The 27,848-nt window shown below is 35.5% G+C and overlaps 2 protein-coding genes across 2 annotated transcripts in view; one reads left to right on the top strand and one right to left on the bottom strand.

Annotated features, from left to right (window-relative positions):
• Positions 1–16,433, top strand: part of CCDC152 (coiled-coil domain containing 152) — a 44,071-nt gene extending 27,638 nt beyond the window's left edge. The window contains exons 4-8 of the mRNA XM_008566691.1: positions 837–901; positions 4,606–4,708; positions 12,740–12,867; positions 15,364–15,447; positions 15,745–16,433. Of these exons, the coding sequence (XP_008564913.1) occupies positions 837–901; positions 4,606–4,708; positions 12,740–12,867; positions 15,364–15,447; positions 15,745–15,867 (503 nt within the window). The 3' untranslated portion in view covers positions 15,868–16,433. The remainder of the gene's footprint in view (positions 1–836; positions 902–4,605; positions 4,709–12,739; positions 12,868–15,363; positions 15,448–15,744) is intronic.
• On the bottom strand, positions 15,978–25,841 carry SEPP1 (selenoprotein P, plasma, 1). Its single transcript, XM_008566693.1, is given in 5 exon segments — positions 15,978–17,397; positions 19,779–19,896; positions 21,221–21,433; positions 22,278–22,489; positions 25,738–25,841. Coding segments are annotated over 4 exon segments (1,131 nt in total). The 5' UTR covers positions 22,481–22,489; positions 25,738–25,841; the 3' UTR covers positions 15,978–16,800.
• Between the last annotated feature and the right edge of the window lie 2,007 nt (positions 25,842–27,848).

Below are 27,848 nucleotides of genomic sequence, written 5' to 3'. Positions count from 1 at the left end.
TGGTCAAAAATGGTCAATAAAGTACTGTTTTCAGTTACCCAAACCAGAAACCTAAAAGGTTTCTTTCCCCTTTCTCTTTTGCCTCTCCTATCCAACCAGTCACTAAATCCCCTGGTAATTCTGCTCTCTAAATAGTTCTTCTCATTGCACCTTTTTTTCTGTACTCTACTTATCTAATTTATGTTCCTGTTATCTCTAACTTGATCTATCCTTACTAATTTTCATGCCTCTAGGATCAAAACCCTGCCATTCAGTATACACATTGCCAGATAATCTGTTTAGGATGTAACTCCAATCATTTCACTTCTTCACTGTTCAAAATTCTCTGATGTCTCCCTGTAACCTATAAAACAGAATCCAAAGTCATATAGAATATGTCCACCTGGGTGATATGGCCCCAACCAATAAAGCACCTTCTCACATTTTACACTCCAGCAATACTGTACTTAAATTATAGCTTTCCTAAACATGCTATACTCACTCAAGCCCATGGTCTTCTGTGCTATATTCTGTGTCTAGAATGCCCTCTCTTAACATGGGTAAGCTTTTCTTTCACAGGTTCCCACAGACACACTGCCATTATAGAGCAGTTATCATAGCATATTGTAACTTCTTAAACATCTGTCTCACCACCAGGCTATAAGTTCTTCAAATAGCAATAACTCTATTTCTTTCCACATTCCCAGTGTCTAGCAAAGTGCCTGATGTGCAGTAGGTGCTGGATGCATGTTTGTTGAATGTGCACATGAATGGAAGCTAGACTGTTAGACATATTTCCATATTAATTGAAAAGTGCTATCTATGTATTAGGATGTTCTTTGATTATTTTTACACAGGTGAAAATGAACAATTAAAAAGAAATGCTGATCTTATAAAAGAGAAGTTAAAATCTCATGAACAAGTGAGTTTACATATCATTATATTCAATTGAGTCTCTGTAGAGCATTTGTCTTTTCAAATTAGAAAAAATGGGGGGGTTATAAACACATCCAAAAATTTGTGTATGTGTATGTGGAGATGTATGTGTGTGTATATATGTGTGCATGTATATGCCAAAATCTTTAACAAGTGAAAATATGTTATAAAAGTAATATAAGTTTTGAGAACCCTAGTCTTTTTATGAAATATAGTATACTAATGTATCACTTGCATTACTTTTTCTTTCTACCAAAAAGAGATGTGGTTATTTTTCTGCATATTTTTCAATTATGTTAGTAGAGTTTTTACTCTAGAGTAAAGTACATTGATTAGCACTTTTGAACTCTTTTCATTATGAAGTAAATGAATCAGAACTCTTTATATTTGAGTAATCATTGCAGCATCCACATGAAAGGGGCATTTTATATGGATCACAAATTAATTCTCTCCCAAGGACCACCATACCTTCTTCTACTATTCCTTATCTCCTATAGGAACAGTATGGTAATAGCAATTGTAAAGCATATAACACAGTGCCTAAAAAACATAAGAGATGCTTAATAACTGTCAGTTCTCATTTCTCTACCCTTTGGGAGTTTTACTATGCTTTTTCTCATCTCCCGAGAGCCAATATGTCAAATTCTGGCAGATCTATCTCTAAAACTTGAGTTGAATCTGTGGCAGGCATCAACTTGAAACATCTTCTCTAAATTCAGTCTGGTTCCTCAATTGAGGAGCCTCTGAAGAAACACAAGCTAGTTCTAAAAACCTGCCCAGGACATCTAAGTAACACTCAGCAGTAATAAATAGCATTCTGGCTCTTGGAAAATTTAGCTTCTCATCACCAATTTTGAGGTAGTTCAAGTATCTCTGGGATGTATCCCATCATCTCCCCCCTTTCATTATCTTCTTTCCTTTATTCTGTCCTGACACCTTCCATATCCTGACTCTAGAGCTCAGCAATAGATCCCGAAGTCAGGCTATAATTGAGGTAAGGACAATTTTACCTCCTTTCCCTTCTAAAACTTCAAGCCCTAGAATACTGCTTTGTATAGAACATTATAGAAATTTAATTTTCAGAGGGGTGGAAGTTAAAAAGAAAATGCCACAGACCAAGATTCTGAATTTCTTAATCAGCTGCTGTCTAAAACAAGCTAAAAATGACCTCAATCCAATGAGGATTCCCTAGAATACTGCTTTGTATAGAACATTATAGAAATTTAATTTTCAGAGGGGTGGAAGTTAAAGAGAAAATGCCACAGACCAAGATTCTGAATTTCTTAATCAGCTGCTGTCTAAAACAAGCTAAAAATGACCTCAATCCAATGAGGATTCACTAGTACAAAACCTCCAGACACATCACAAACTCATGGAGAACCACTACCTAGGAATAAACTCAGGAGGTACTTAATGGCAACATTTGTGGGACTGGGAGGATTTTTGTAACTTGTGTTTAGAGAATCTTTAAGTTTTATAAAACCAGAATACAATCCTTGGAATTTAAAGCTCCCAGAACACAAATGAGAAAAAAGCAACCAAATATAATTTATTGGGGCTGAGTTTATTTATTTTTTGTAATTTGTTTTTCCTTAGAAAAAGGTAGGGAATAAATTCCTTAGGGCTGCCATAGGTTAAAATGGAAAAAAGCAACCAAATATAATTTATTGGGGCTGAGTTTATTTATTTTTTGTAATTTGTTTTCCCTTAGAAAAAGGTAGGGAATAAATTCCTTAGGGCTGCCATAGGTTAAAATGGGGGGAAAGAACCTAGTGAGATACAGCCCAGCTCATCCCAAACACTAGGATAGCCTTCATGCCTGGAGGCTGGAATGAAAATTCTGGGTCTTACTGAATAAATGGAAACATTCCACTTTAGTGGTGGCATCTTCAGGTGGCAAAGTGGGTGGGGAATGAAAAGGTACATAAATTTATCTCTTGTGGTTTCTCAGAGCTGCAACAGCTTAGTGCACCCATTTGAGTCAGGAGTAGTTTATAAAAGCCACTCTGTAATTACCCATCTAGAAACCTGCATACATACATACTGAAAATGGTAATTTGTAAGATTCACCCCTGTATTCACATGCTCAGCTTTAATCAGAGCCAAGAGGCTGGGTAGGTTTGACCATTTCTGCAAGTTGCCTGGCAGAGTAAGTAGCACAAATAGGAATCCAGAGTATGTCCCTTGAACTGAGGTAATCCAGAGGGATGTGTTTCTATTTTTTATTATGTACATTTAAGCCAGTGTATCTTGACCTTTTTTTTTCTAACCTCCTCAATGCCATTGTATATCTATTGAAAGTTTGAACCCTCTCTGAGAAAAATGTTCAAAGTCGCACACGCACACGCACACGTGTAATTTTTGCATAAAATTTCAGAAAGTTGATGGACCCTCAAAAGTCCGTTCACTTGGTCTAGGCTAAGAGCTTTGACCTAAATAATTATTGGCACTCCAATTCATTCAACAAATATACATCAAGATATATATGCAAAGAGTTGGGAACACAATGGTGAGTCCTCGCTTTTATGGTGTTTAGAGGCTTTTCTTGACCTCTTGCCCTTATTATTGCCTTTTTCCTACTATCCAACTTAACTTTTTTTCTTCCCACTTTCCTTTTCTCTTACCTACATCTTGAGCCTGCAAGTAGTTTTTGTTTGTTTGTTTGTTTGTTTTATGTAGGACCATACCCCTGACAAAATTATAAAGTTTATCTTTGCAGGACTTTCTCTTCTATCACCATTCTCAATGCTCTTCTCCCTGTTCTTAGCATAATAAATTACCCCTATGCTTCAACAGCCTAAGAAGCTAAACTCAGTCCGCTGTCAAGGACCTCACAAATCCCAAATCCGTCTTTCTCTAGACAGCTCCTCACAAAGCTAACCCTTACCATGGGTAGTGCTTAACCTCCTTCTGAGATTAGTAGTATTTATGTAATTTTCAGAAACAGAAGTTCAGCCCGCATTCCAATAAACTCATCCTGCATTAGAATAAGCTTGCTAGCTATTGGACAGTGCCTTTTGTTGGCTCTAAACTATAGCTTCGGCTTATATTGAACATATTTTAATGCTGTAATGGCATTTATTCATACAATTAAACTAAATATTTTGAGCATCTGTGATATGATAAACACTGGTGATGAGTATTTAGGAAGCAAAGATAAAAAGACATTATTTCTATATGAGTTTTATCTCCTTGGATCAGAAATTGGTCTTTCTCGTGGAACTCATGGAAGCAGGGAGGAAAGTGGTGATTAGCAGGGGCTATGGGAGGCAGGGCAGGGAGCCAGTGATTTGAGAGATACTGGTCAAAGGGTACAAAATTTCAGTGAGGCAGAAGGAATAAGTTCAGGAGATGTACAACATGGTTATTGTAGTTAATAAAAACATATCATATACTTAAAAACTGCTAAAGAGTCTAGATTTTAAATGTTCTCACCATGAAAAAAAAAATAAGTATACAAAGTAATAGGTATGCTAATTAGCTTGATTTAGTCATTTCACAATGTATACATATATCAAAACATTATGTTATACACCATAAATATATATTATTTTTGTCAAGTAAAAAATTAAAACTAAAAATATAAATAAGCACTTCATTACATACATACAAAATTAATCAAAACTAATTAATCAAAAGTTGTATGCACATATTTAAATCTAAAAAACGAATATATATTTTAATCTCCAGGAGTATAAGAATAAGATTGCCAAACTTGTAACTGAAATGAAAATCAAAGAGGAAGGACATAAGATAGAAATAAGCAAACTTTATCAGGACATGAAGAAAAAAGGTAAGTTTTTTATTTTTAATTTACTGAATTCTAAGACATTATAAAACAATTTAAAGGTGTATTTAAATTTTTCTCAATAATAGCCAATATTCTTGAATGAACACTGCCTTGATGCATTTTACTTTTAGACTTTTTTTTTTTTCTTTTGGCAGCTAGACAGTAAGGGAATCTGAATCCTTGACCTTGGTGTTACAACACCACTTTACTTTAGATTTTGCACCTTTCTATATATTTATGTGATGTGAATACACATACCTAAATTTGATTCGTGGTGCTAGCACTTAATATTATCTAATGTGAAAGAGTTAGTGTCCTTTTAAAATTAATATAAAATATATAATTAATAATTTTTGTATTTATGTGCTGAGCATATTGAATAAAATTTCACTAATGAAATTTTCTTCCTTAAGTAAAGCAGCTCTCATGAGCTATGTTGAAGGTCAATTGGTTTCATACAGTTATTAAAAACCATCCTTAATGAGACCACCTTTATGCACATCACATGCAAAAATTAACTTGAAATGCATGTTAAGTTTAAATGTAAAACCTATACTTATAAAACCACTAAAAGGAAGTATAAGAGATTATCTTTGTGACCTTGAGTTAGGCAGAAATTCTTGGAAAGAAACAAAAAGTACAAACAATAAAGGAAAAAAATTTTAATTGAACTTCATCAAAATTATTAATTTCTGTCATTCAACACTGTTAAGACAATAAACTATAAAGAATTCTAACAATTCAATAAGTAGTCAAATAACTCAACAAGGAAGTAGGCAAGACACTTGAACAGATACTACCCCAGAGATATACAGATGGAAAATAAGCACGTGAAAACATGTTCAGCATAATTAGTCAGTAAGGAGATGCAAACTAAAACTACAATGAAATACCACCTTGCCCCTTTTAGAATAGCTAAAATTTTAAAAACTATCAATGCCAGGTGTTGATAAGAATGTGGAGTAACTGGAATTCTCATACATTATTGGTGGGACTATAAAAATAGTTTGACAATTTCTTTTAAAGTTAAAGATGCAGTGAGTTAATTTGGATCCTCTAAGGAGCAGATGCCAAGACAGGATTGGACATTCAAGAGATTTGTTGAGGAAAACATTTATGAGGGTAGACAAGTTGGGAACTGAGAGAGATTCAGTGAGCTGTGAGTCTATGATGCAGGTTTAACCTATGTGAAGAAGAAAAGAAAGGAAAGAATATTGGGTAGGAGAAGTCTTAGACTGTGACACATTCCTAGGGAATTTTTAGCAACGTTGAGCCAAAGTGGCCCATCAAAGGAATCCCGCAACTCTCAGGAATAAGCTTGTTTTAGTATCCTTACCAAGCTCTGTCATTGGCTAAGCAGCTCTCGGCAAGCATGGCCTCATCATAAACATGGTCATGAAAACAGTGAGTCAATTATGCTCTCTGAAGTTGGAGATCAGAAAGGTGCATTTTCATGGCCACCATAGTCCATCCTCTGTACTACACAGGTTTATTTCTCCACATGGGTTCAGGTAGCAACTCTTCCATGGTTCCTGTGGGACTCTCTTTCTGAGGGGACACCAGGGAAAGGAGTTGTTTAAGTGTACGTCCTTCTCGGGGGCCTGACCATATCTTCAGCCAATGGGTTCCAGATCCAAAAATTGGTTCAGGTCTGGGAACTGGGCAAGGAATGATGATTTTTGATTTGGGACACCTACTTTTTCTCCATTCTTGGTTTTTTTGGGGGGGTTTTTTGTTTGTTTTGGGGGGGGGTCTTTTTGGAGTAGATGTTAAGCAGAATCAGCTGCCCATTTATTAACTATCTCTACTACTCTCTGCAGATCAAGTCCCTTTGGCAGTTCTCTGACCTTCCTAGTCATTGTGGTAATTGTGGCCTCCTAGCTTTTGGCAGTTAAGCACTATCATCTGGCTTTTATTACTTTGTGGTGGTGGGAGGGCTTCATCTCCATGAATATTAAATGAGCCTAGCTCTGTGACCATCTCTTCTACTATCAACCCTGGCTTGCAGAGGAGAGTGATCATTGAACTTTTTGGTGATTTTGGTTTGCCTCTTACCAGCACATTTCTGATGGTCCTGATTAACAGTGTGTCTTCTAGTAGGTTTTCACACAATGTATCCATTTGAGCATGCCAACTTTCTGCAGTCTCCTTATTTCTTTCTCTACTATCTGCCGGGGCAGTTTGGGCATTTCCACTTTACTCAGCTTAGGTCATGGCTTTCTCTAGAGCTTGAAGGCCACTCCACAAGAGCGTTTGTCCCATTTCCTGGGGTCCTTGCTGGGGTGTTATATCCCTTGTCCCTAAAGAGTAGCTTCAAGTCAATGAATTCTTGCTTACCCAGTCTTACTTTCTGTCTCCTTTGATCCAGCACTATCAAAGTCTATTCCCAGGGGTACTCATATAGGTTTTATTGCTACAACCAAGATAATTCTTGCAGATCCTTTGAGGTAGAATCACTTTCCTCCCTTATCAGCCCCAGCTCCAACCCCAGCATTCCCCCAGCCAGGTTAGGCTGGGCCTCACCCGTAGTTATTGGCCTGGCAGCCAAAAGAGGAGGTAGGAGCAACTTCTGAGAGGAACCTCTGCAGCATCTGTAAGCACAAGGGAAGTGATACTCTTATAAGGAAAGTTCATACCTTACAAAACTCCAAGTATTTAAAGAGATTTTCAGAGCCACCATCCTCAGAGACACATCTAGACGTTCCTATACTATTTTTCAGGATCTCAGGTTTTCCCAACCAGGGTCCCAATTTTATCATGGTAGACCTGTTTAGGCTAAGCATTTAAACATTTCTGGAGTTCTTCAACTCTATTAAATTTTCTGTTGGTCAGCTGTGGCCATTCTTCAGAGGAAAGAGCATGTATGTAAGCTACCAAAGAGTTCCTCTGGCTCTCCCACTTATTCTTTAAATATTTATGTTCTTGTTATCAGCCCTCACTTTCTCAAGTGATGTCAATTTAATTTAGCAGTAACTAGCCAACTCTATTGTCTTTGTGGGCATTGTTTCCATCCATCTTTAAAAAGCCTGAATTGTCACTCCTGCAAGGCATTCCCCACCACCAAAACATTTCCCCAGATTACTTCTGGTGAAATCTGTAGCAATCAGAACCCCATTGTATACTAGGAACTGCCAGTACTTCGCATACCACTAAAGAAAGTTTCTTCATTGCCCACAAAGTGGTAATTGGGCCAATATCAGAAACCCATTTTATCTGTATTCTTATGCTAGTTCAGGTTTTCCAAGAAGGAAACACCAAGATGGGATCAGACATCCAAGAGACTTATTGGGGAAAATGCTTATGAGAGGTAATAGGAAGGGAGCTAGAGAAAGCTGGGTGAACTGTCAGTCCACAAGTCAGGTCTATCCCTATGAAAGAGAGAAGCAAAGAAGGTTGGATTTTTTTTTTATAAAAGTCCTAGACAGTTCTAAGTGCAGTTCTAAGAAAGTTTAAGCAAAGACAGTGGGGAATCCTTGATTCAAATTCAACTGTGAAAGATTCCCACATCCCCCAGGAATTGGCGCACCTTAGTGTCCCTTCCACACTCTGTCATTGACTGGTTGCGAATCATGGAAACATGGCCTCAGCTCAAAGGTAATAATGGATTTCAGAGTGCAAGAGCTGGGGCAGTGATCAGCGAGACTCCCTGATATCTGAGAGGCTCATTTTCATGGCCACCACATAACACATACCCTATGACCCAGCAATCCCATTCTTGGATATTTACCCAAGAGAAATCAAAGCATATGTCCACACAAAGACCTGCTTGTGAGTATTTATAGCAACTTTATTCATAATGGCCCCAAACTGGAGTCAAGCAAATCCATGCACTGGTAAATAGATAAACAAATCATGGTACAGCCATACAATGGATATTACTCAGTAATAGAAGGGAACAAACTGCTGATAAGTTCAGCAATATGATCACTTCAAAAGCATTATGGTAAATGAAAGAAGCCAGACCCAAAAGGCTATATACCATATGATTCTGTTTATATGACCTTCTGGAAAAAGGGAAAATTATACTGACAAAAGTAAGATCAATGTTTACAGTGTACCAGTAAAGAGATGGATTGCAAAGGGGCACAAGAACTCTTTATAAGGTGTTGAGAAATTCTATTTTTTTATTCTTGTGGTAGTTAGGTTATTGCATATGTTTGCCAAAACTCATCAAATTATATATCTCAAAAGAGATTTTGCTGTATATACATTATGCTTCAGTAAACCTGATTTTAAAAATGAAAACAACCTAAGAAAGATCAATTATACATTTTTAAAAAGAAAATGAATGTAGATCCAATTATGATCGAGATAATAGCATTATCAGGTATGGAATTTACAATAACTCTGATTAATATAATCGGGGAATTAAAGTTCTCAACTGGGAATTTTGATGGAGAACTGAAAACCATAATAAAAAAAATATATGAAAATCTGAGTACTAAAAACACAATAACTAAAACTAAAATTTTAGTGTATGAGTTTAATAGCCAATTAGATACAACTGAAGATAGAATTAGTAAGCTGAAGGGTAGATCAGAAATGTCTAACATGAGGCAGGAAAAGTCAAGAAGATAACATATACCATAAAGAGCATATGAGACACAGAAATTGGTACTGAAGTCTACAGAAGGCTGTTGTCTCTGCATCTAGTATTGAGCCTAAAGTTGCTGCAATTAGAAAGGCCTTAGAGATAAAAACTGGATGTGAAGTTGGAAAGAGTGAGGAAACTGCATCTTTCTTATGACTTCCAACCTTGATTACATGGCAACTTACAGGAAAAGATGGTGCCTTTGCCATGGAGCTGCAAGGACATCTGGCCTGGTACTCATAGCAGCTAAAAGAAGTCTGGTAGGAGCTTATGAAGCTGTGGAACCAAATGCTTCTCCATGTTAGTAAAGTGAGCCAGTGATCAGTGACAACTTGTGTGCAATATACTATAAAGCATATGTACTTCACAGGGCCTGGTTTTCCAAAGCCTTGTAGTTTCAAATATTGACCTTGTGGAGGACTGGAAATTTCCCTCAGGGTATAAGTCTCTGTTGCAAGATAAAGATCGTGGCACAGTAGGTTGCTGGCTCAAAGACAGACTAGTTACTGATTGTTATGTAAAAATACTGAGAAATTGCTGTTAAGAAGGAATGTTTGCTAAGATCAAACTGTTGTTGATAGGATCACTTAATTGCCTTACTGGAATGTCATCTGGCTTGTTTCACTGAAAGTTACCAGCCTATACTGTTAAACTATAACCCACCTTTGTTCTCTTCCTGTAACTTCCTGGTCTGGAAAATAAATACAGGAAGAGAACCCCAATTCGGCATTAATTTCCCAAGGAAGGAATGCCTCTCTCTTGAGGGTTCCAGGAGATTAACCACTTTGGGGCCTCTCACTACTCAGAAGAGATGGGCTTTGAGTAATCCTTTGCATCTCCGTCACCCAGGGGAAGTGGGGTGACAAATCCGTGGGGGGCGAAGCAACGCAAAGCAACAAATTTGCATGAATTGCAACATTTCCCGGTGTTCTACACTGACGTTCAGAAAATAATAGCTGCTAATTTGGTGAGCCAGAAGATAAGCAATACCCTGTGTGAACTGCAACATTGCCTAGCATCCTACACTGACCTTCAGAGCAAATTAGTTTCTGCCTTACTTCCACATTTCAAATCTTGTGCATATTTCTCTTGTGGCCAAATCTAACTTAGAATCACACAGGAAAGGGAATTCTGAGGAACATAGTTCTAATTTAGCTGAGTTAACATAATACAAAACCACCAGAGATAGAGGGAGAGTAAATCGAGTTAAAGTGTTATAATATTCTTATAATGTCCATAAAGCGGTGTATTAGTCTGTTTCTTTTGCTTATAACAAAATACCTAAAACTAGGTAATTTGTAAGGAAAGAAAATTTATTGCTTACATTTTTTGAGACTGGGAAGCTCAAGGTACAGGGAACACATCTGGTGATGGTTTTCCCTGGTGGTGGCTTCAGGCACACAGGGTATCACATTGCAAGATGGTGGAAGCAGAGAGAGAGAGACTCTCACGTGTTCTCCTTTTAAAGCCCTCAGAACCACACACATGACCACCATTATTAATCCATTCATTAGGGCATGGTCCTTAGAAGGCCCCACCTTTCAATAACCATAAAAGGATTTCCCAAAGTCTAAACAGTCAAGGTAATGATCAAGTTTCTGATACATAAAACTTGGGGGATTCAATGCTTATTAAGTGGTAAAAGTACTAATTTCATTCTATTCTAATAAATCAGGTATGCATGTTGTAATCACTAGGGTAACCGCTAAAGGAGGAATAAAAGAATATATATCAAGCTAATGACTATTGAGCTAACAGAGGAGAAAAAGAGTAATAGAAATAGTTACTCAGCCCAAAAGAAGGCAAGATAAGATAGAGAAATGAACATAGTATATAATAAACTGGTATATTTAAACCCAAATATATTAGCAAATGCATTAAATAAAACTTGATTAAATGTTCTAATTAAAAGACAAAGATTGTCAGATTGGATAAAAATTAAATTCTGCTAATATTCTGCTTTTAAGAGAAACATCTAAAATATAAAGATAGAAAGATTTAAAGTAAGAGATGGAAAAGGATATACCGTGCGAATGGTAGCCAACACAAAGCTGGCATAGCTATATTAATATTTGACAAAGTATTCTTTAAGGTGAAAAGCAATACTAGAAATAAGAATGGATATTTCATGATTAAATGTTCAATCCACCAGGAAGATATAAAATCAATTCTAAATTTATATGTACTAAATAACGTGGTTTTAAATATATGAAGCAAAAAATGGCAAAACCAGTAGGAGAAAAAGACAAATTCACAATTGTAGTAAGAGATTTGAATGCACCTCTTTTGGTGGTTAAAAAAAAAAACTACATACAAACATGCAAAATCAATAATAATATGGACAATTTAAACAACAAAATTGACAAACAGGTACTAATTGATATATATATAGATAACACTATACTCAATAAATGCAGAGAATGCATTATTTTCAAGTGTGTGTGGAACATTTAAGAAAGTTGACCATATCATGAACCAAGAAACAAATTTCAACACATTTCAAAGATCTGAAGTCATACAGAGTAGGTTCTTTGACTGCATTGCAACTAAGGAAAACTTGATAAAATACAGGTGACTAGATCTCTACACAAGAGTACTTCAAAAAGTTCATGGAAAAATGGAATTAAAAGATAATATGAATCTTTTCGTGAACTTTTTGAAGACCACTCATACATCTGAAAATTATTTCTGAATAACCTATGGACCAAGGCAGAAATCCCAAATGAAATTAGAAAATACTTTGAACTAAATTATGTAGAAAGCATTATATATCAAAAATTGTGGGACATAGCTAAATCTGCGTTTATAGATAAATTTACAGCCTAAATGCAAATACTGGAAAAGGTTAAAAATCAATTATCTAAATATCTACATGAGGTAGTTAGGAAGCCCTATCTGTGGGGCTTGTAGACTAATTCACTCTTTCTTTTCTCTTTAAAATCAAAGATTTCCTTGAGGTTCCTGTCCTAAATGGCCTAGTGTCATTAACAGGAACAAGGAAGTTGAGAGAAGAGTAATTTGATGAAGCATAAAGACTTGATGTGAACACGAGAGAGGTCTGATCATTTGCAACAGTATAGCGGGGGCTTGATGTAGCTCTAGAGTCATCTAGTAGCTTGGGTCCTCTATACCTAGGAACCCAGGTTTTGTGTCCCTCCTTAACCATTGAATGTGCCATTTATTTTCTAGGCCATTGATGTTTAAGAGTACAAATTAGTTTACTCATTCAAAAGCATTTGATGAGCAACCTATGTGTTTCAAACATTATGCAGGGTCTTGTCCGAAATATATAAAAGGTACCCTACACATAAACAATTCTAAAATATATCTTATTAACAGAACTTACTTTCTTGTGAATTGTTTTAAATACTAATGAAATATAACCTTATAATATTTTTGAAATGCTAAATGAATGAATTTTTTATATTTTTGTGTTTTTTCAGTTGAATTAAATGAAGAAAAGCACAAAGAACTAATGGAGAAAAAGGAGATGGAAATTTCAGAATTAAATGCCAAGTTAAGAAATCAAGAAAAAGAAAAACAAAATGAAATAATCAAACTACAGCTAGAGGTGGGTGTTTAAGGGTCTGCTAAACTTGAGGATACATTCCTTGGTCTAAACCATATTTTGAATGTTTTTCATCACAGTGAGATAAATTTCAGAACTAGAAACAATTCTGTGAGAGGACTTTGCCCATGCTTATTTTCCATCAGATGCAATGGTCAACCACACAACTGTCAGCTACACTGTCATTCAGCACTTGACCTGAAGGTGGGACTCTTCAGTTGTTCAAACAGTCCTGGTTTCCAGGAATTGTCATTTCCTCTGAGAGTGGGGACAGATGACTCAGGGGTTACCTGCATTTTACAGTTTAGTCAGTCAGACTTCATAAAAGTATCATTCCAGCATGGGGAGAATGTTTCTAATCCTTAACATTACTTTCTCCCCAGCAGATATTGTGAATCCCTGGTAAACCAACTAGAAATTCCTTTTGCTTTACTTGGGATAAAAAGAGACAAATTTCTCTCTAATAAATTTCTGGAAAAACATATATTCTAGGGGCAAACTAACCAAATTCCTTTAAAAAAATTGTAAAAGGGACTATAAACAGGGCATCTCAAAGGCTGAGCCACCAGCTGTTTACTCAAAAGCCTTTTCAGTTGGTTAATCAGATATCAGAATCTCACAGATATTGATATTTTGACAAAATATTTGTCCTTTAAAGTTTTTTCTAGATTTTACCACTCTCCCTTTCCATCATTCTTCTATTGCTTCTCCCCACCCCGACTCCCACTTTACCTTATGTTGTAAGAGTTCACAGGTCTTTTTCTTTTATTATTTTGTCAATGTACAATGTAGTTGATTTTCGTGTCCCTTTACCAATTCCTCTTTCCCACTTCCCTCTCCCCGCTTCCCCCTATCAACATCATATCTGTTCCGTCTTAACAAGTTCAAAGAATTGTTGAGATCATTGTGTCTTCTTCCCCCACCTCCCCACCCCATTTATTTGTTTGTATGTTTATTTACTTTTTTATTTTTAGCTCCCACAAATAAGTGAGAACATGTGGTATTTCTCTTTCTGGGCCTGGCTTATTTCACTTAATATAATGTTCTCTAAGTCCATCCATGTTTCTGAGAATTGTAATATTTCATTCTTTTTTATAGCAGAATAGTATTCCATTATGTAGATATATCACATTTTCCTTAGCCACTCATCTGATGATGGACATTTGGGCTGGTTCCAACTCTTGGCTATTGTAAATACTGCTGCAGTAAACATTGGAGTACAGGTATCCCTTCAGCATGATGATTTCCATTCCTCTGGGTATATTCCCAGCACTGGAAAAGCTGGGTCATATGGTAGATCTATCTGTAATTGTTTGAGGAACCCCCATACCATTTTCCATAAAGGCTGCACCAGTTTTTGTAGTCCCACCAACAGTGTATGAGAGTTCCTTTTTCTCCCTAACCTCACCAGCATTTATCATTCTCAGTCTAATTCACAGGTCTTAGTAAAGTAACTTACTATTCATTTTCCTAAAATTTTGGTATGCCTCGAGTGCTTGGTGAGGTACCATGCATAATCACTGGACAGAAAGGTGACAAATGTCACCTTTCGAGGCTCTTTGCTGCTGCTGCTGCTGCTGCTGCTGCCGCCACCGCCTAGTGGACAAATGTAATCACAAGTCTCAGAGAGGGCTGGGTGGCCAAGTAAAATATAGTAGGCCATATTTCAAGATCTACCACCAACTTTTAATCCACTGGTTGGGAATTTCCATTTTTTTTTTTTTTGTCATCTGGGCCCTGTCATTGGTTTAACCCAAGTCTGTTATTTGAATAGTATGCAGAATTCTTTGTTATTTGTCATCTTTGTAACTATCCATTTTTCTCCCCACCAGAATACAATCTCACAGAGAATTTATTCTTAGTCCTCAGAGAGGCTACATTAAACTAAATCTGAAGGGAAGAATTACAATGGAATATTGTGCAAAAAAAAATTGGCCTGTGAGAACAGCCTGAGAATTTTTTTAACCTGATTCAGTTTAACTTAAACCAACAAGAGTTCAAACTAAATCAGCAAAATCATACCCAAATTCTACTATTCAGCCTCAGAGTTTCTAAAGAGGGGTGACTGTTGCTTATACTACATTTTCTTTACAAAAGTACACTTATGGTAATATGAAAATATTTTTATCTATTTTTAAGTTAAACTAGATTCTCAACCTTTGACTTCACAATAAGATCACCTGATGTTTTAAGAAAGTGATGATGCTAGCTGCACCCCAGAATTTCTAAGATAGTGCCCGGGCATTTGGTAGTTTTAAAAAGCTCCCTGGGTGATTTTACCATTCAATTAGGGTCAATCTTATTTGAGTGTTCGTTGCTCTTTCTTAAAAATTGTTTGTTACATATTTTTCTATTGTCTACTATACAGAGAATACACTTAAGTTACAGATAATGTCAAAGGATATCACAGATTTTACTTAGATACTTAGATTTATAGAAATTGTTTCTAATTGTTTAGCTAGAATGTTCTCAATAACTTTCTTTTTAAACTTGGTTCAGTTTGATGCCAAACTAGCAAGAGTTCAAACTAAGTCAAAGCCATATGCGGATTCAACTGTTTTGACGCAAAGTATCTACAGAAGGGTATGTGAGTTTTTCCCCCAAGATTGTTGCGTAAGAAAATAAGTTTTCTTAGTGTGTTTTTATAAAACTTATCTAATATTTATTAACAATATATCTAATGGGGTTTTTTTTATTCTAATGCCAATTTCACCCCCTTAAGTCCCACAAAACTGAAATTATAAACCTTTCAAAATAAGGTATCCTTTTTAATACTTTGGTAAAGCAGAAGTATATTTTGTTGTTGTTGTTTTGTTGTTCCTTGTACTTAATCTTATTATTTCTGAATTGCACTAACAAATTTTTTTCTGCTTCATTTAGAAGCTTCAACATGTTCAAGAAGAAAAAAACAAGGAGATTGCAATTCTTCGTAATACCATTTGTGATTTGGAGCAACGCCTTTCTGTTGGCAAAGATTCTCATCTTAAGCGTAGATGGTTTTGAGTATAGCAAATTCATTAGTTGCTCTTTAATTTCTTTAAAAGCAATTGAAAAATTTTCTTCTCTTTTCAATATAAGCATACTGCCTAAATAATAACAAAAAAAGAGACAGCTTTAAACTTTTTATATTGAGTTTATTTAGAAAAATCCACACCTTAGCCAATTCTGAACTGCACTCTTGCTTAATAGTATTAACCATAAAGGAGTTCAGGTTTATAGGGATTGGTTTACCTATAGTACCATCATTAATTATGGAAATACTCTCTAAGCAGTCTAGAGATAGACAACATTCCTTTATCTTTCGCCTTACATCTTTCAAAATAGCCACTGAAATTTTAGAAGAGTGTGATACTATGCTAGGTAAAGAAAACAAAATACAAAGGCTTTAATCACATGTAATAGTAAAAATCAAGATATGAGTCATGGATACAAAAAAGTGGATATTTAAGATGTAGTCATATATGCTTTTCTAGCAAAATATTCATGTGTTAAGTAAAGATTTAATCAGTTAAAAATGTAAGATTAAAAAAACAAAGATAATATTGTTTTGAGAGTTAAGTAAAGAAAAAGTGGAAAACATGTCTTTGTTGTTCTTTCTCCATTCTAAATTGCTAACTATCCAGCAGAAACCCCTAGGTCATAGTTTATGTTTCTGTTCTCATTAATGCAAGTAGAATGCCGGAAAAAGAAAAAGAAAGACATATTATCCAAAAGCCACAATCACCTTTCAGTTGCTTCATAATGAAAATTTGGTTTGGGTTAAAATTTCAATGACATAAAATTTGAAATTTGGAAGTCAATCTAGTAAATTTCTCCATGTTTGTAGAAATCCAATTTCTATTTTTGGCTCACTAATAAAAATAGTGGAAATGAAATTGTGTCTAGAATGACTTGGGGAGTATATCCTATTTTAAGTATTTAATTTGAAGGTCATTTTCATTTTTTCGCCTTAATATTTCAGCTTCAATTGGTGCTGGCTTCTGTAGGCATAAGCTGCTGACTTTGTCAGACAGCAGGAGGCCGACGTCATTGACAAGATTCAATGACATTCTCCTCTGCCCAAAGTCCCTGTCAGCTACACAAAGATGGGAGGTTTTCTGTACACTGTCAGGTGATTGCAGACCCTGTTTTTTCAAATATCAGATGTCGACAGTGACAGCAACAGCTACTAGGAGCCAAATCTGAATCTTTGGGCAACTTGCAGCGTAACTGATTTATGCATCTCTTTCGACAGAGCTTCTTTTGTAGAAGTGAAAGTTGTAAACCTTCACTTTCTGGCATCTCTCAGCTCTCTGGGTGACCCTGCCTATGTTGACCCTTGTGCTTATGGTGGTGATGAAGGGCTGAAGGAGGGAAATGTGGAGGAGTATCTGGTGCTCCTAGTTGCTGATTCTCTGAAAGGTGACCGCTTCCAAGATGTTGATGCCCATGTTTGTGATGATGCTTGTGATGGTGATGTGGCTGTGGAGCCTCTGTTGTTTTTTCCACAGTTGCCAAAGATACATTTTTACAAAAGTCTTCATCTTTGGGAGTCTGGAACAAATTTATAAATCATTTATCAACACATTTATAGATTTAGCAGGATTGCATAAAAAATGATTTGTAGAGCTACGTTACATGAAATTCCAAATAGTTATTAGGATAGAGCTGGCTTTGTTTTTCTAGCATCATATCAATGAGAAAAGAGTCCAATGGTAGTCTCAACACCTGGACTTTTTATTAAAGGCTTAAAGAGAAAGCTAAACCATTGTATTTATATCTGTGGAAGAAAAACTAAGTAAACTGGCTAAAAGAACTTAGATTGCAGTAAAGTCAACCAAGTATCAAATCTTAGAAACAACTAACCTACATGGAACATTTCACACCTGTGTCAACAATGTATCTGATGTAATACTGTATTCTGAAGCACACTAATTTCTCTATGATAATTCAAAAATGCCAATAAATTCTGCTGAAAACTGGTAGTTTTTCATACTTCAGCCTATGCCAGGAAATGTTTTGAACTTCACCAAAGCTTTGCTAATGTGTCCTTACTGTGTTGCTGTCAGCTGAAAGTAGCAAATTACTGTCTGTTTCCCACTGAACAGAATAGTCCATTCTGTATGATACTAGTTCTTTAATTTACTGAAAGTCTTTACTGCTTTGTGTTACCCACAAATCACAGACTCAAAGCCTATAAGTATAGCAACATAATATTAAACCTCAACCTAAAGTTGATTTGTAAATAAAAGTACAAAATCAACTTCAGAACCCAAAGACTCACTATGTAGTGTGGTTCCATGTTTTGAAGGTTTTGAAAGTTTATGAATTCCATTGAATTTTAGCTTATAATTACTAAGTGGTATGTTTTGGGGTTATTTCTGAATTACTTCTAAATGAGAACTAAGTAGTATTTGGTTATGAACATATAAACAATTTGATAAATATTTAAAATACACTATGTAATGTGCTAAGTATTCAGTGATTAAGCAAACACAGGTAGCGATGGTATTAGTCTAATTAACTTCAAAAAAATTACTATATTTCACTGATTCTGTAATGCATATTTTTGCACATTTTGATATCTCTAAAATTAAAATGTATCCTACTATTGATGGTGTCTTACCATTGCATCCTACTTTAATTGGCAGCATTTTTTAACAGTACATAAAATAATATGTCATATAATTGATAGCTTCTAGGTGACAATGAAATAGAAGGACTCTAATCTGATTTGGCATGTCAGATACATATAGTATATTATTCTTATTTAGAGATGGTTATAAATTTTAAACATATTATCGGAATTGGTTTTGCCTTTTTTCAATTCAGTGAGATATATTTATCAGGCATTTGCACAAATGAGAAATACAGAAATAATCCCCAAATATAAGGAAACAATACAGCTAGCATTTGTGAAGTACTTAGTGTATATTAGACATTTAGTTAGTACTTTATTTCCATTACTTCAGACTCCTCATCTTTAAAAGCAGTAAAATAAACCCTCATAGGGTTATTAAGAAGATTGAAGTGTGTGAGGATTTTTTATTCTAATCATTAAAAGGACATAACTAGAGTAATTAACCTGCTGTGCTCCTTAACAACTAAGTAAATTAATTAAATGATTCGTTAAAATTTGAGATAGCTTTATTTAGTGCTGGAAAGATTGTGAAGGAAGTATAGGTCACAAATAAAGTTCAGAATTGTTTTTAAGCCTGAGTTCAAATTTTTCCAATCTGCCCTACCAAGGAAACATTGTTCAGAATTGTTTTTCTTTTTTATATGAAGGGATAAGAAGTCTAGTTAATACAAATTAAAATCAATTCTTTGAATATCTTTTTTATTAAAAAAATTAAGTATAGTGCTTCTAACAAGGAAAATTTTCATGGCTGTTAGAAAAGAAATATCAGTAATGAGTAGAAAACATTCCATTTTGAAGTTAATGCAGCAATTCAAACTGCAGAATGGGCAGACAGTATAAGGGCTTCACGAAAAAGCTGACAGTCTTGCATCCTTGATAAATTAAGTAGTTATCTAGCCCCAATTTTATTGCAGGTAAATGCCATGGGTAAGCTTTCTATTACTATGTTCTTGTGTGAACATATTCGGGTTACTACAATAATATTGTTTTAGTGTTGACTAAATTCTTTGAGCAATTATGTAACATCATTTGGCAGTAATTGAAATGTATGATCTACATTGATTTTTATTTTAGAAAACGCTTCTAGATAAAGGCAACAATACAGACCTTTAAAAGATGTTTTAAAGTATGTATCACATAACTGGAAATGTGTATAATTATAAAAAGTATTGTTATTTTTAGTACACCAACAAAAACATCGATTGGCTAATTTATCATAAAACGCTAACTTATTTAGATAGCTCTTGAAAGATTTCCTCTTTTCTCCCAGAAAAAAAATAATTGAGAAAAATACCATGAGATCGCAGTTTCCACATTTCTTTTCACAGTAAGCAATCTTAATGGCTTCTTCTACATATGGGAGACTTAGGTAGGAATAAGGCAAACCAAGATAATATACTAGACGGCCACATCTAAAAGAAAAGACAAATGCAATGTCATTACAATATTTTCTGTATCATGACCCTTCTCCAGCATGGTTTTGGGTAGGTATTATAGGTTTAATGGTTTTATAACTAAGACCCTTTCACACAATCAGTAAATTTCATTGGATGGAGTCTACAAGTGAGCACTATATACCAGGTCAGGTCATAGCATGACTACAATGAGTCTAATACTAGCATTTTGAAATATTATAGATATGTCACTAAATAATATCAAAAATGTGTAGTATAGTCATTGTGACTTGGTCAAATACAATTTTTAACTGATTTATACATCCTACCAGCACCCAAACAACTAACTTATAAATTAGGCTTTGCAAATCACATTAGCATTTCATAACTACTAAGGTAGCACAAATTCCACACAAGAAATCACATCACAGCAAAAGAATCTCCAAGCCTGGGCCAGTAGCCCATTTATTTAAATATATATCTGATGCAACAAAAATTTCAGCACAGTAAAGGAATTGGAATTATAACACTTGGCATTCTCAGAAATGGTGGAATTGAAATGTCCTCCTTGCCTACATTTTACCCAGTATATATGGTGTTATGTGACTATCAGAGGGTTATACAGTACTTTGGACCTGACTAAATTAGAATTTTGGAGGCCCAAAATAATGAAATGTAATATCAAAAAAATATATTTACTGTAAGACCAAGTAGGGGTTAGGCCTAGGCAAAGTCTGGCTCACCAGACTCTGAAGAGCAAAGAGAAATCAGAGCACAAAGAATGTTTGAAGTGGCAAATAATATATGTATTGAGGTTCCCTCAAAATATGAATGTTTTATTTGTTCATGGAATCAAAAGCAGATTCATGCACATCATACTTAAATGATTAATACACTTTAAAGTTCAGAAACTCAGGTTTGTAGCCTTAAAATTATTAATTAGATTACAGATAAGCAGGTATGGTCTGTGAAGTGTGGTTATTCATCTGCAAAATACTTAGGTTAGAAGTACATGATGTACAAACTGATCTTTCTTTTTATTTAACCAGAATGCCAATTTACATGGCAAAAAATGTATAGTTAATTTTCTTTATTTCTCTATTAGAATGATAACTCTTTTGCATGGCTTACTTTCAAGAAAACAATTTCAGAAATATTAAAAAGAAAGTGGTTTTCACTTCTAAGTGTTTAAAGAGACATTATATGAGATGAGGATGGACATATGGCATTGTATAAAGATTGCTACATGTGGTGGGAAAAAATGATAAGTAAATAAATAAGTACAAAGCAGGTATCTTTTAATTTGGGGTATGTTTGTGTGTGTGTATGTGTGTGTACACACCTGTCATATATGAGGAAGTCATTTTTGTCTCCATTTAAAAGAGTCCAGACATCTGTTTGGGTTTCTTCTTGTTGATAAACAGGAATATGCTCTGAAACCTTATTTTTAAGATGTATATATTGTAATTGAGAAGAGATTCCTTGATGATTAACAATAGCATAGGAAATATTAAAATATCCTTCTTTCTCCAGTTTTACTCTCAGGTCTTCCAATCTAAAATATTTGGGGAAAAATGCATAAAATGAATCATTACATCCAATTTGATTAGTGGTTTCTTCTCTCTTCCTTCCCAGTCTATTTTATTTTTTTTACATAAAACTCTCCTTCTTACTATTTTTGACTGACCTACACCTGTTCTTTATATTGTGGTAAAATACTATGAAACTTTCATTTCTAGAACTATTTAAAACCTGTGCTCAGTTAAAACCTTATGCTAAATACCTACACAAACATTAGCTCTTTTAATCCTCAAATTAGCCCTATGAAGTAAGGTCATCTTACGTATACATAGAATTCTACCTAATGAATATCTTGTGAACAAGCCAACAAATATTTTTGATATATATGAGGATAGTTCAAAAAGTTCGTGGCAAAATGGAAATAAAAAATAATACATATATTTCTGCAAACTTTTTGAAGACCACTTGTATTTCTTAAATGACCCAGGACCCTTAGTAGCAAGTCTAGTGTTCGTTCTACTCTGGCAAAACACTCTTCTTTGCCTTCTTATACTGGAGTAACTTATTCATTTGCAGGAGTACATTTTAGAATATTTTCAATGCACAAGTAATGCATATTTAGTAGGAAGTTATAAAATATAGGTCCACAAAAAGAAAAAAAATTCCCATAACCCCAGGAAAACCACTACAAACATTTTAGTATATATCCTCCTAGACTTCTCTTCCAATATGTTCTATGCAAACACATACAGTCTTTCAAAAAATGTGATTCGATAAGCATATTGTTTCTATTTTTATTATGTTTTATGTACATATGTATGTATGTATCTAATAGCTTTCCCCTTAAGATATCCTAAACCACACAAAAACTATCTTACCCGGATGCCTGCAGAATGCACACGTATCAGCTGGCTTGAAGAAGAGCAACCACGGTCACTGAACCATAGGAGTTCAGCATTGGATTCTGTTCTCCTATGCTCCAGGTTGGGGGTTGCTTACAATAGGAGCTTTGGCCCTGGCTCTCTGTTCCTCCCCAGGGGAGGAAACAGAGAGCCAGGGCAAGCCCCAGGCTTCGCCACATTGCTGGGTCCTGTAAAAGAGAGAACCTGTCAGTCTTCTTCATAGATAAGTTCACAGTCATAACTATGAATTTCTATAAATCCAGCAGGTATAATTCTACTTACTATACTTATCAAGACTGTGGATTCTGTCTCTGTGTTGTTGGGCTCATTACAATTGGCTTCCCCGCACTAAATCTTCCTTTAAGGGGAAGGGATCAGCCAGAGGCAGGGGAGTTGTCAAAGTGTCTCTTAACTATCTGGCTTAGCAAGATATTCTAGTAAGCATGCTGTGGAAATCTGCCTGATCAGGCAGCCAAGCATTTCTCTAGGAAAAGATACATGTTTAGAAAAATGTTCAGACTGTCATTTATGTAACCAAGTAACAGTCTGCAAACACAATCTGACTTGTATTGGAGACACACCAAGTCCTGACTGGTCTTTCTGTCCTCAACCAATCGAAGGAAGGAAAGGGTAAGTATGGGTTCTAACCAGAAATAAAAAGAGCCAGCACAGAAAGAGAACCCAGAAAGAAAGAGGTAGCAGCAAGGATGATGGACCAACATGAATGAGGCTCATGTTGGGCCCTTCGCTTTTCAGGTGCAAACCTTCTATATTCACACATATCTTGGGTATGGCTCCCTTCTGTTTCTCTTATTCCTTAAAGTCTAAATCTGTATTAATATTAAAGGATTTAAATCTCTTCAGTTATAAAACTGCCTGCCATAACGTTATTAACACACCCAAAATAAATATGACCAAGGGGAAAAAACCTGACCAAGGAGAAATATCACAAATCACTGTCCCCTGTACCACTGAAGACTCACCAAAACCTACACTCAATTTGTCTATTTATTGGCTACCAGTACTTTCAGGAAGTTCCTGTAACTAGGCAGCATATTCTTTGGTAAAAAGATGCCCCCTCTGAGCAGGGAAGTCAAAATGTTCAATATCTGACCAGAAATATCCCCAACACTAGGGCTAGCTCTCTCAGCAAAGAGGAACAAAAAAACAACAAAGAAAGAGTGAGTTGTAGAGAGGTGGTGAAAAAAGGAACACATTCAGCAGAGATGAGCAAAAAGAAATCCACAGAGGTAATTCAGCCTCAAATTGATATAAGAGTCTGTGGCGAAAGATCAGGACAAAATTCGAGAACTAGGCCATCGGTGCATTTTTTGGCACTGATTTGAGATTAAAAAAAAAAGAAAAAGAAAAACATTTTTTGGAGGGGTGATGAGAGCTAATGATAAGTTATCTAGAATGAGCCCAGAATTAAGAGGGGAGTAGAAAAGCTAAAATCAGATTGATTTAGGCTCTAAAGTACTGGTAGATATAGACAAGAATTTTTTAAACCTAATTACTTTTCACATTATTTAACACCTCAAAATTCTTAACTATATGGTTTTTTTAATTGTTATTACTATCAAAACATGGTTGATTGTACATATCTGTGAGGTACAGCATTGAATATCAATACCTGTATGGAATATGTTATTCACAAATCAGGATAATTAGTATATTCAACATTATACAATGTAATATATGGGATATCTTGGTAAAAGCTTAACTAAAGGAAGAGAGAAATAGAACGAGAGAGAGATGAAGAGGAAGAAGAGAGGATAAATTAAATGTCTTATTAAGGCCATCCTGACTATTCTAATATTTTTAAAATTCTAATATTTAAAAAAGATGAAGATATGTTTGGACTAAATTTAGGAAATTTCCTTAGGATGCTATCTCCATTGTTAATAAACTTATCCTTATTATAGCTACCACTTATTAAGCATTTGTAGAAGTATAAGCAGGAGGCTCTAAGTACTTTTATATTCTGTGTCAGTTAATCCTTACAACTGTGTGACCATTATCCCCTTTTGCAGTTGAGGAAACTACAGCTAAGAGAAAGTTTAAGGCATCTTGTCTACAATGACACAGATAGTAAGTCATAAGAGAGACTGGATTCAAAACAGTGCCATCAAATCCAAAACAACCTAATCTTAACTATTGCAATATATTGATAGTTTTTAGATGGGTCACCTTATAATAACTATATCCTATGTCGTAGGATAGCAACGAGAACATCAAAATCATTTAAGCTATTTAATTTTTTAATAGGATGGCTAGATTTCTCCTATTTTCTAGACAATAAATTCAGTAGTAACAGAACCTTCAACATAAATTCAGCACTTGGTACCCTCAGTTTGCCATACAGCACACACAGAGTTTCAAAAGACTATTTCATTCATTTCCCTCGTTTAGATTTTCAATAGAAAAATAAGCCATTGGCAGAGGGTAGTGGATTACAGAGTTCACACTTTCAGATTTCTTCTGTCAATACAAATCAATAGGCTGTTTGATTGTGTTTTCTTAAAATCATTTTTACATAATAAACTTTTGAGTATAATTATAGCTATCAGACAACTATATAAAAATAGTGAAAATAAATACCAAAACAGGATTTACTGGGAATCTGACGCAATGAAATTGGAAAGTACTGCAGTAAACTGCAGTAATCTCACCACTGTTCGATTACAAAATCACATACAGACCTATATTTGTTTAAAATTCCCCATTAAAAGTCAGGGTATGCAAAAACTTTCTCCATCCTCTTCCTTTGAACTTCAGCAGCTGAAAGCCCCTCATTTATCCGAAAGCTCCCTTTCTTAACTACAAAACTATGCACTTAATCACAGACCACCTGATTGTGACACGGGTTTTAACTCCTTTAAGGGTAACCACTTCTGCACGGGGGACCAAACCTACTCTCCCTCAAGCCGCGACACGGTCCCTTTTTTTCTGAAACTGCCCATAATGTCCTTGGACATTTTTACAACATGTGGAATTAGCATGTTTCGGTCTCTGCTCTTCAAATATATGGGGCTTTTCCCCTGTTTATTTCCTGTTTGCTTTCACTCTACATTTCAGTGTGAATAACTAAATGTAAACATATTGCCTCTATAACACGACAGCATTTTGCAAAGTGAAAGTGTTAGATTTCTTCGGCTTCCCCTGCTCTAGAGCAGGGCAGAAATCAATAAACACTGTCAGATATGCCCACTGGAATCTTCACCCACCACACTCAAGTTCAGACTCTTGTTCTTTTTCTTTTCTATCATTTTTATTTCTTTCACCCATCTTTTTTCTTAATCTATTCTAAAGAAAAAAAACACATTTTCTCAGACTCAAAAACAGAAAATTTATCAAACTTTAAAAGAATCAAGAATTGGAAAACAAAGTTCCTACTTACACAATCAAGTATTAGGAAACAAAATTTTCTACTTACACAACCCCTTCCAACAGGCCTGCTTCCTTTCTCTTTGCTTTGCTACTGCAGCTCCACAAAGCCACAGCAAGAAATGGATATTTATAGTCCTGTTGTTTACCTCATCTGTCAGCTGTAGTCCAAAGTTCAATGCTCACTCTTGCAGTAACCTCCCAAGCAGAGCAAACTCCTGATCTGATTATTATTATTAACTTAAAAGAAAGCAGAAATGCTGCCATGCATAAAGTGGGGGAAAAGTTTTTGACAATTACTGATTTATTCCCTATCTTTTTCAGTCACCCCAGCATCTAGGGTTTAATGGTACAGTCGGAGTCGGAGGCGGAGGCGGGAGGAAGGGCCAGTGGTAAAGAGGACCTCCAAGTCGTGTTTTTTTCAGACTATAATAGGGAAAAACATTTGCTGAGCTAGCGAGTTATGTTGCTGCTTAAAAAAAAAAAAAGAAAAGGAAAAAGTTTGCTTTTTTTTTTTTTTTCCTTTTGCTTTGTGATGAAGATGAGCTAGCCTAACCCACACTGTGTAAGCTTTGCTAGAAAAGTCACCTGCCTTTTAAAATTATTCTGGTCTCCTGCAGTTACAGACATGTGGATTATTTTGCTTTGTTTAAAACTTGAATTGGTACGGGATCTCACAAAACTGCTGCTCTTTTCTTTTTTATTTAAGGAAAGGAAATAAAATAGGCCTCCTATCTGAGGGAAACCAGGCCTCATTTTCATTTTACAGAAGTCCTATTCCTTGGAAGACCTATGTATTCCCATAGAATTTTTTAAGAATCTAATGTAAAATCTTCACAAATAGAAGTACCATACAAATAAAAGCTAGTGGTAGTAGTTGGACATGGAAAGGGTATGGGAATTTCAAAATGTACGAACAAAATAGAACATTTCTACTATTTCCAAAAGAAATTCTTTCCAGTAACCCTTAAAAGTTGGCACACCCATGATGGGAGAGGTAAAGGAGTAATGTCAAATGATGCCATCCCTGGAGAGTAATGGTTTTCAAGTAAGCCTTGCTTTTACTATGGGTGCCCTGCATCCAGACAAACCCCTATTGATTTCTATGTGCTGATACTGTTGTACAAGGTGCAGGAAATACAAAGATACTCAGATGTTATCCTTCCTATGAAAAAAATTTGCATCAAATTACAAGGTTGCATTTGAAAGCCAAATTCCGTTTACTTGCACTAAGTGGTATTAGCCTGTGGGGGTGCCAGATTTCTTTGAGAATCCAGTAAAATACTTAATTTCTTCCCAGAAAAAAATGCACATTTATACACCTGCTTTTTAAAAGAATCTTGTAAACAAAATCTTTGTACAAAGCAGATGGTCCCCCTTTAGTTCATTTCCTTGACCGATTTAAATAGTCATATTGATCTATCTGCAGCAGGAAAACAAATATTTTACTATCTCCCCCTTCCTTTACATGTAGCTTAGCTGGTTCCTCCTGCCTCTAAAGTGTTCCGTGCAAGTATGCAGCTGGCTCCACACCCAGGATCGTGTGCATCCAGGCCAGTGTATGTCTAATATCCCCAGGTGGCAAAAGGAGAAGATGGGGAGCTGTAATTATCGAAAGGAAACCATTCTTAACAGCCTCTTCTGTGCTGGGCAACCTGGAACCAGTAAGCATTTCTAAGAAAGCAGAATTTTCAAGCAAACATTGATTAGGTGTTAAATCAAATTACATTAAATCAAACAAATCAAACATTTATTGGGTGCTTATGCTAAGCACAATGCTAAATTTTAGGACTATCGATATTTAAAAATAAAAAAGTTTGTATCTCTTGTGCTCAAAAACTTCAAAATCTGATAGGGTAGACAGACAAGCAGAAAAAAAACGTATGTAAATATGTAATCATGTCTAGTGTGGCTGTAAGTACAAGGTTCTGTTAAAAACTTTGAAATGGGGCCAGCCCCGTGGCTCACTCAGGAGAGTGCGGCGCTGAGAGCGCAGCAGTGCTGGGAGCACCGAGGCCGCGGTGTTCGGATCCTATATGGGGATGGCCGGTGCGCTCACTGGCTGAGCGTGGTGTGGAAGACACCAAGCCAAGGGTTACGATCCCCTTACCGGTCACAAAAAAAAAAAAAAAAAAAAAAAAAAGCTTTGAAATGAAAAAA

The sequence above is a fragment of the Galeopterus variegatus genome, unplaced genomic scaffold (genome assembly GCF_000696425.1).
Source record: "Galeopterus variegatus unplaced genomic scaffold, G_variegatus-3.0.2 Scaffold263, whole genome shotgun sequence".
Classification (NCBI taxonomy): domain Eukaryota; kingdom Metazoa; phylum Chordata; class Mammalia; order Dermoptera; family Cynocephalidae; genus Galeopterus; species Galeopterus variegatus.
The sequence above is the reverse complement of the archived record's forward strand: the minus strand, read 5'-3'. Positions and strand labels throughout refer to the sequence as shown.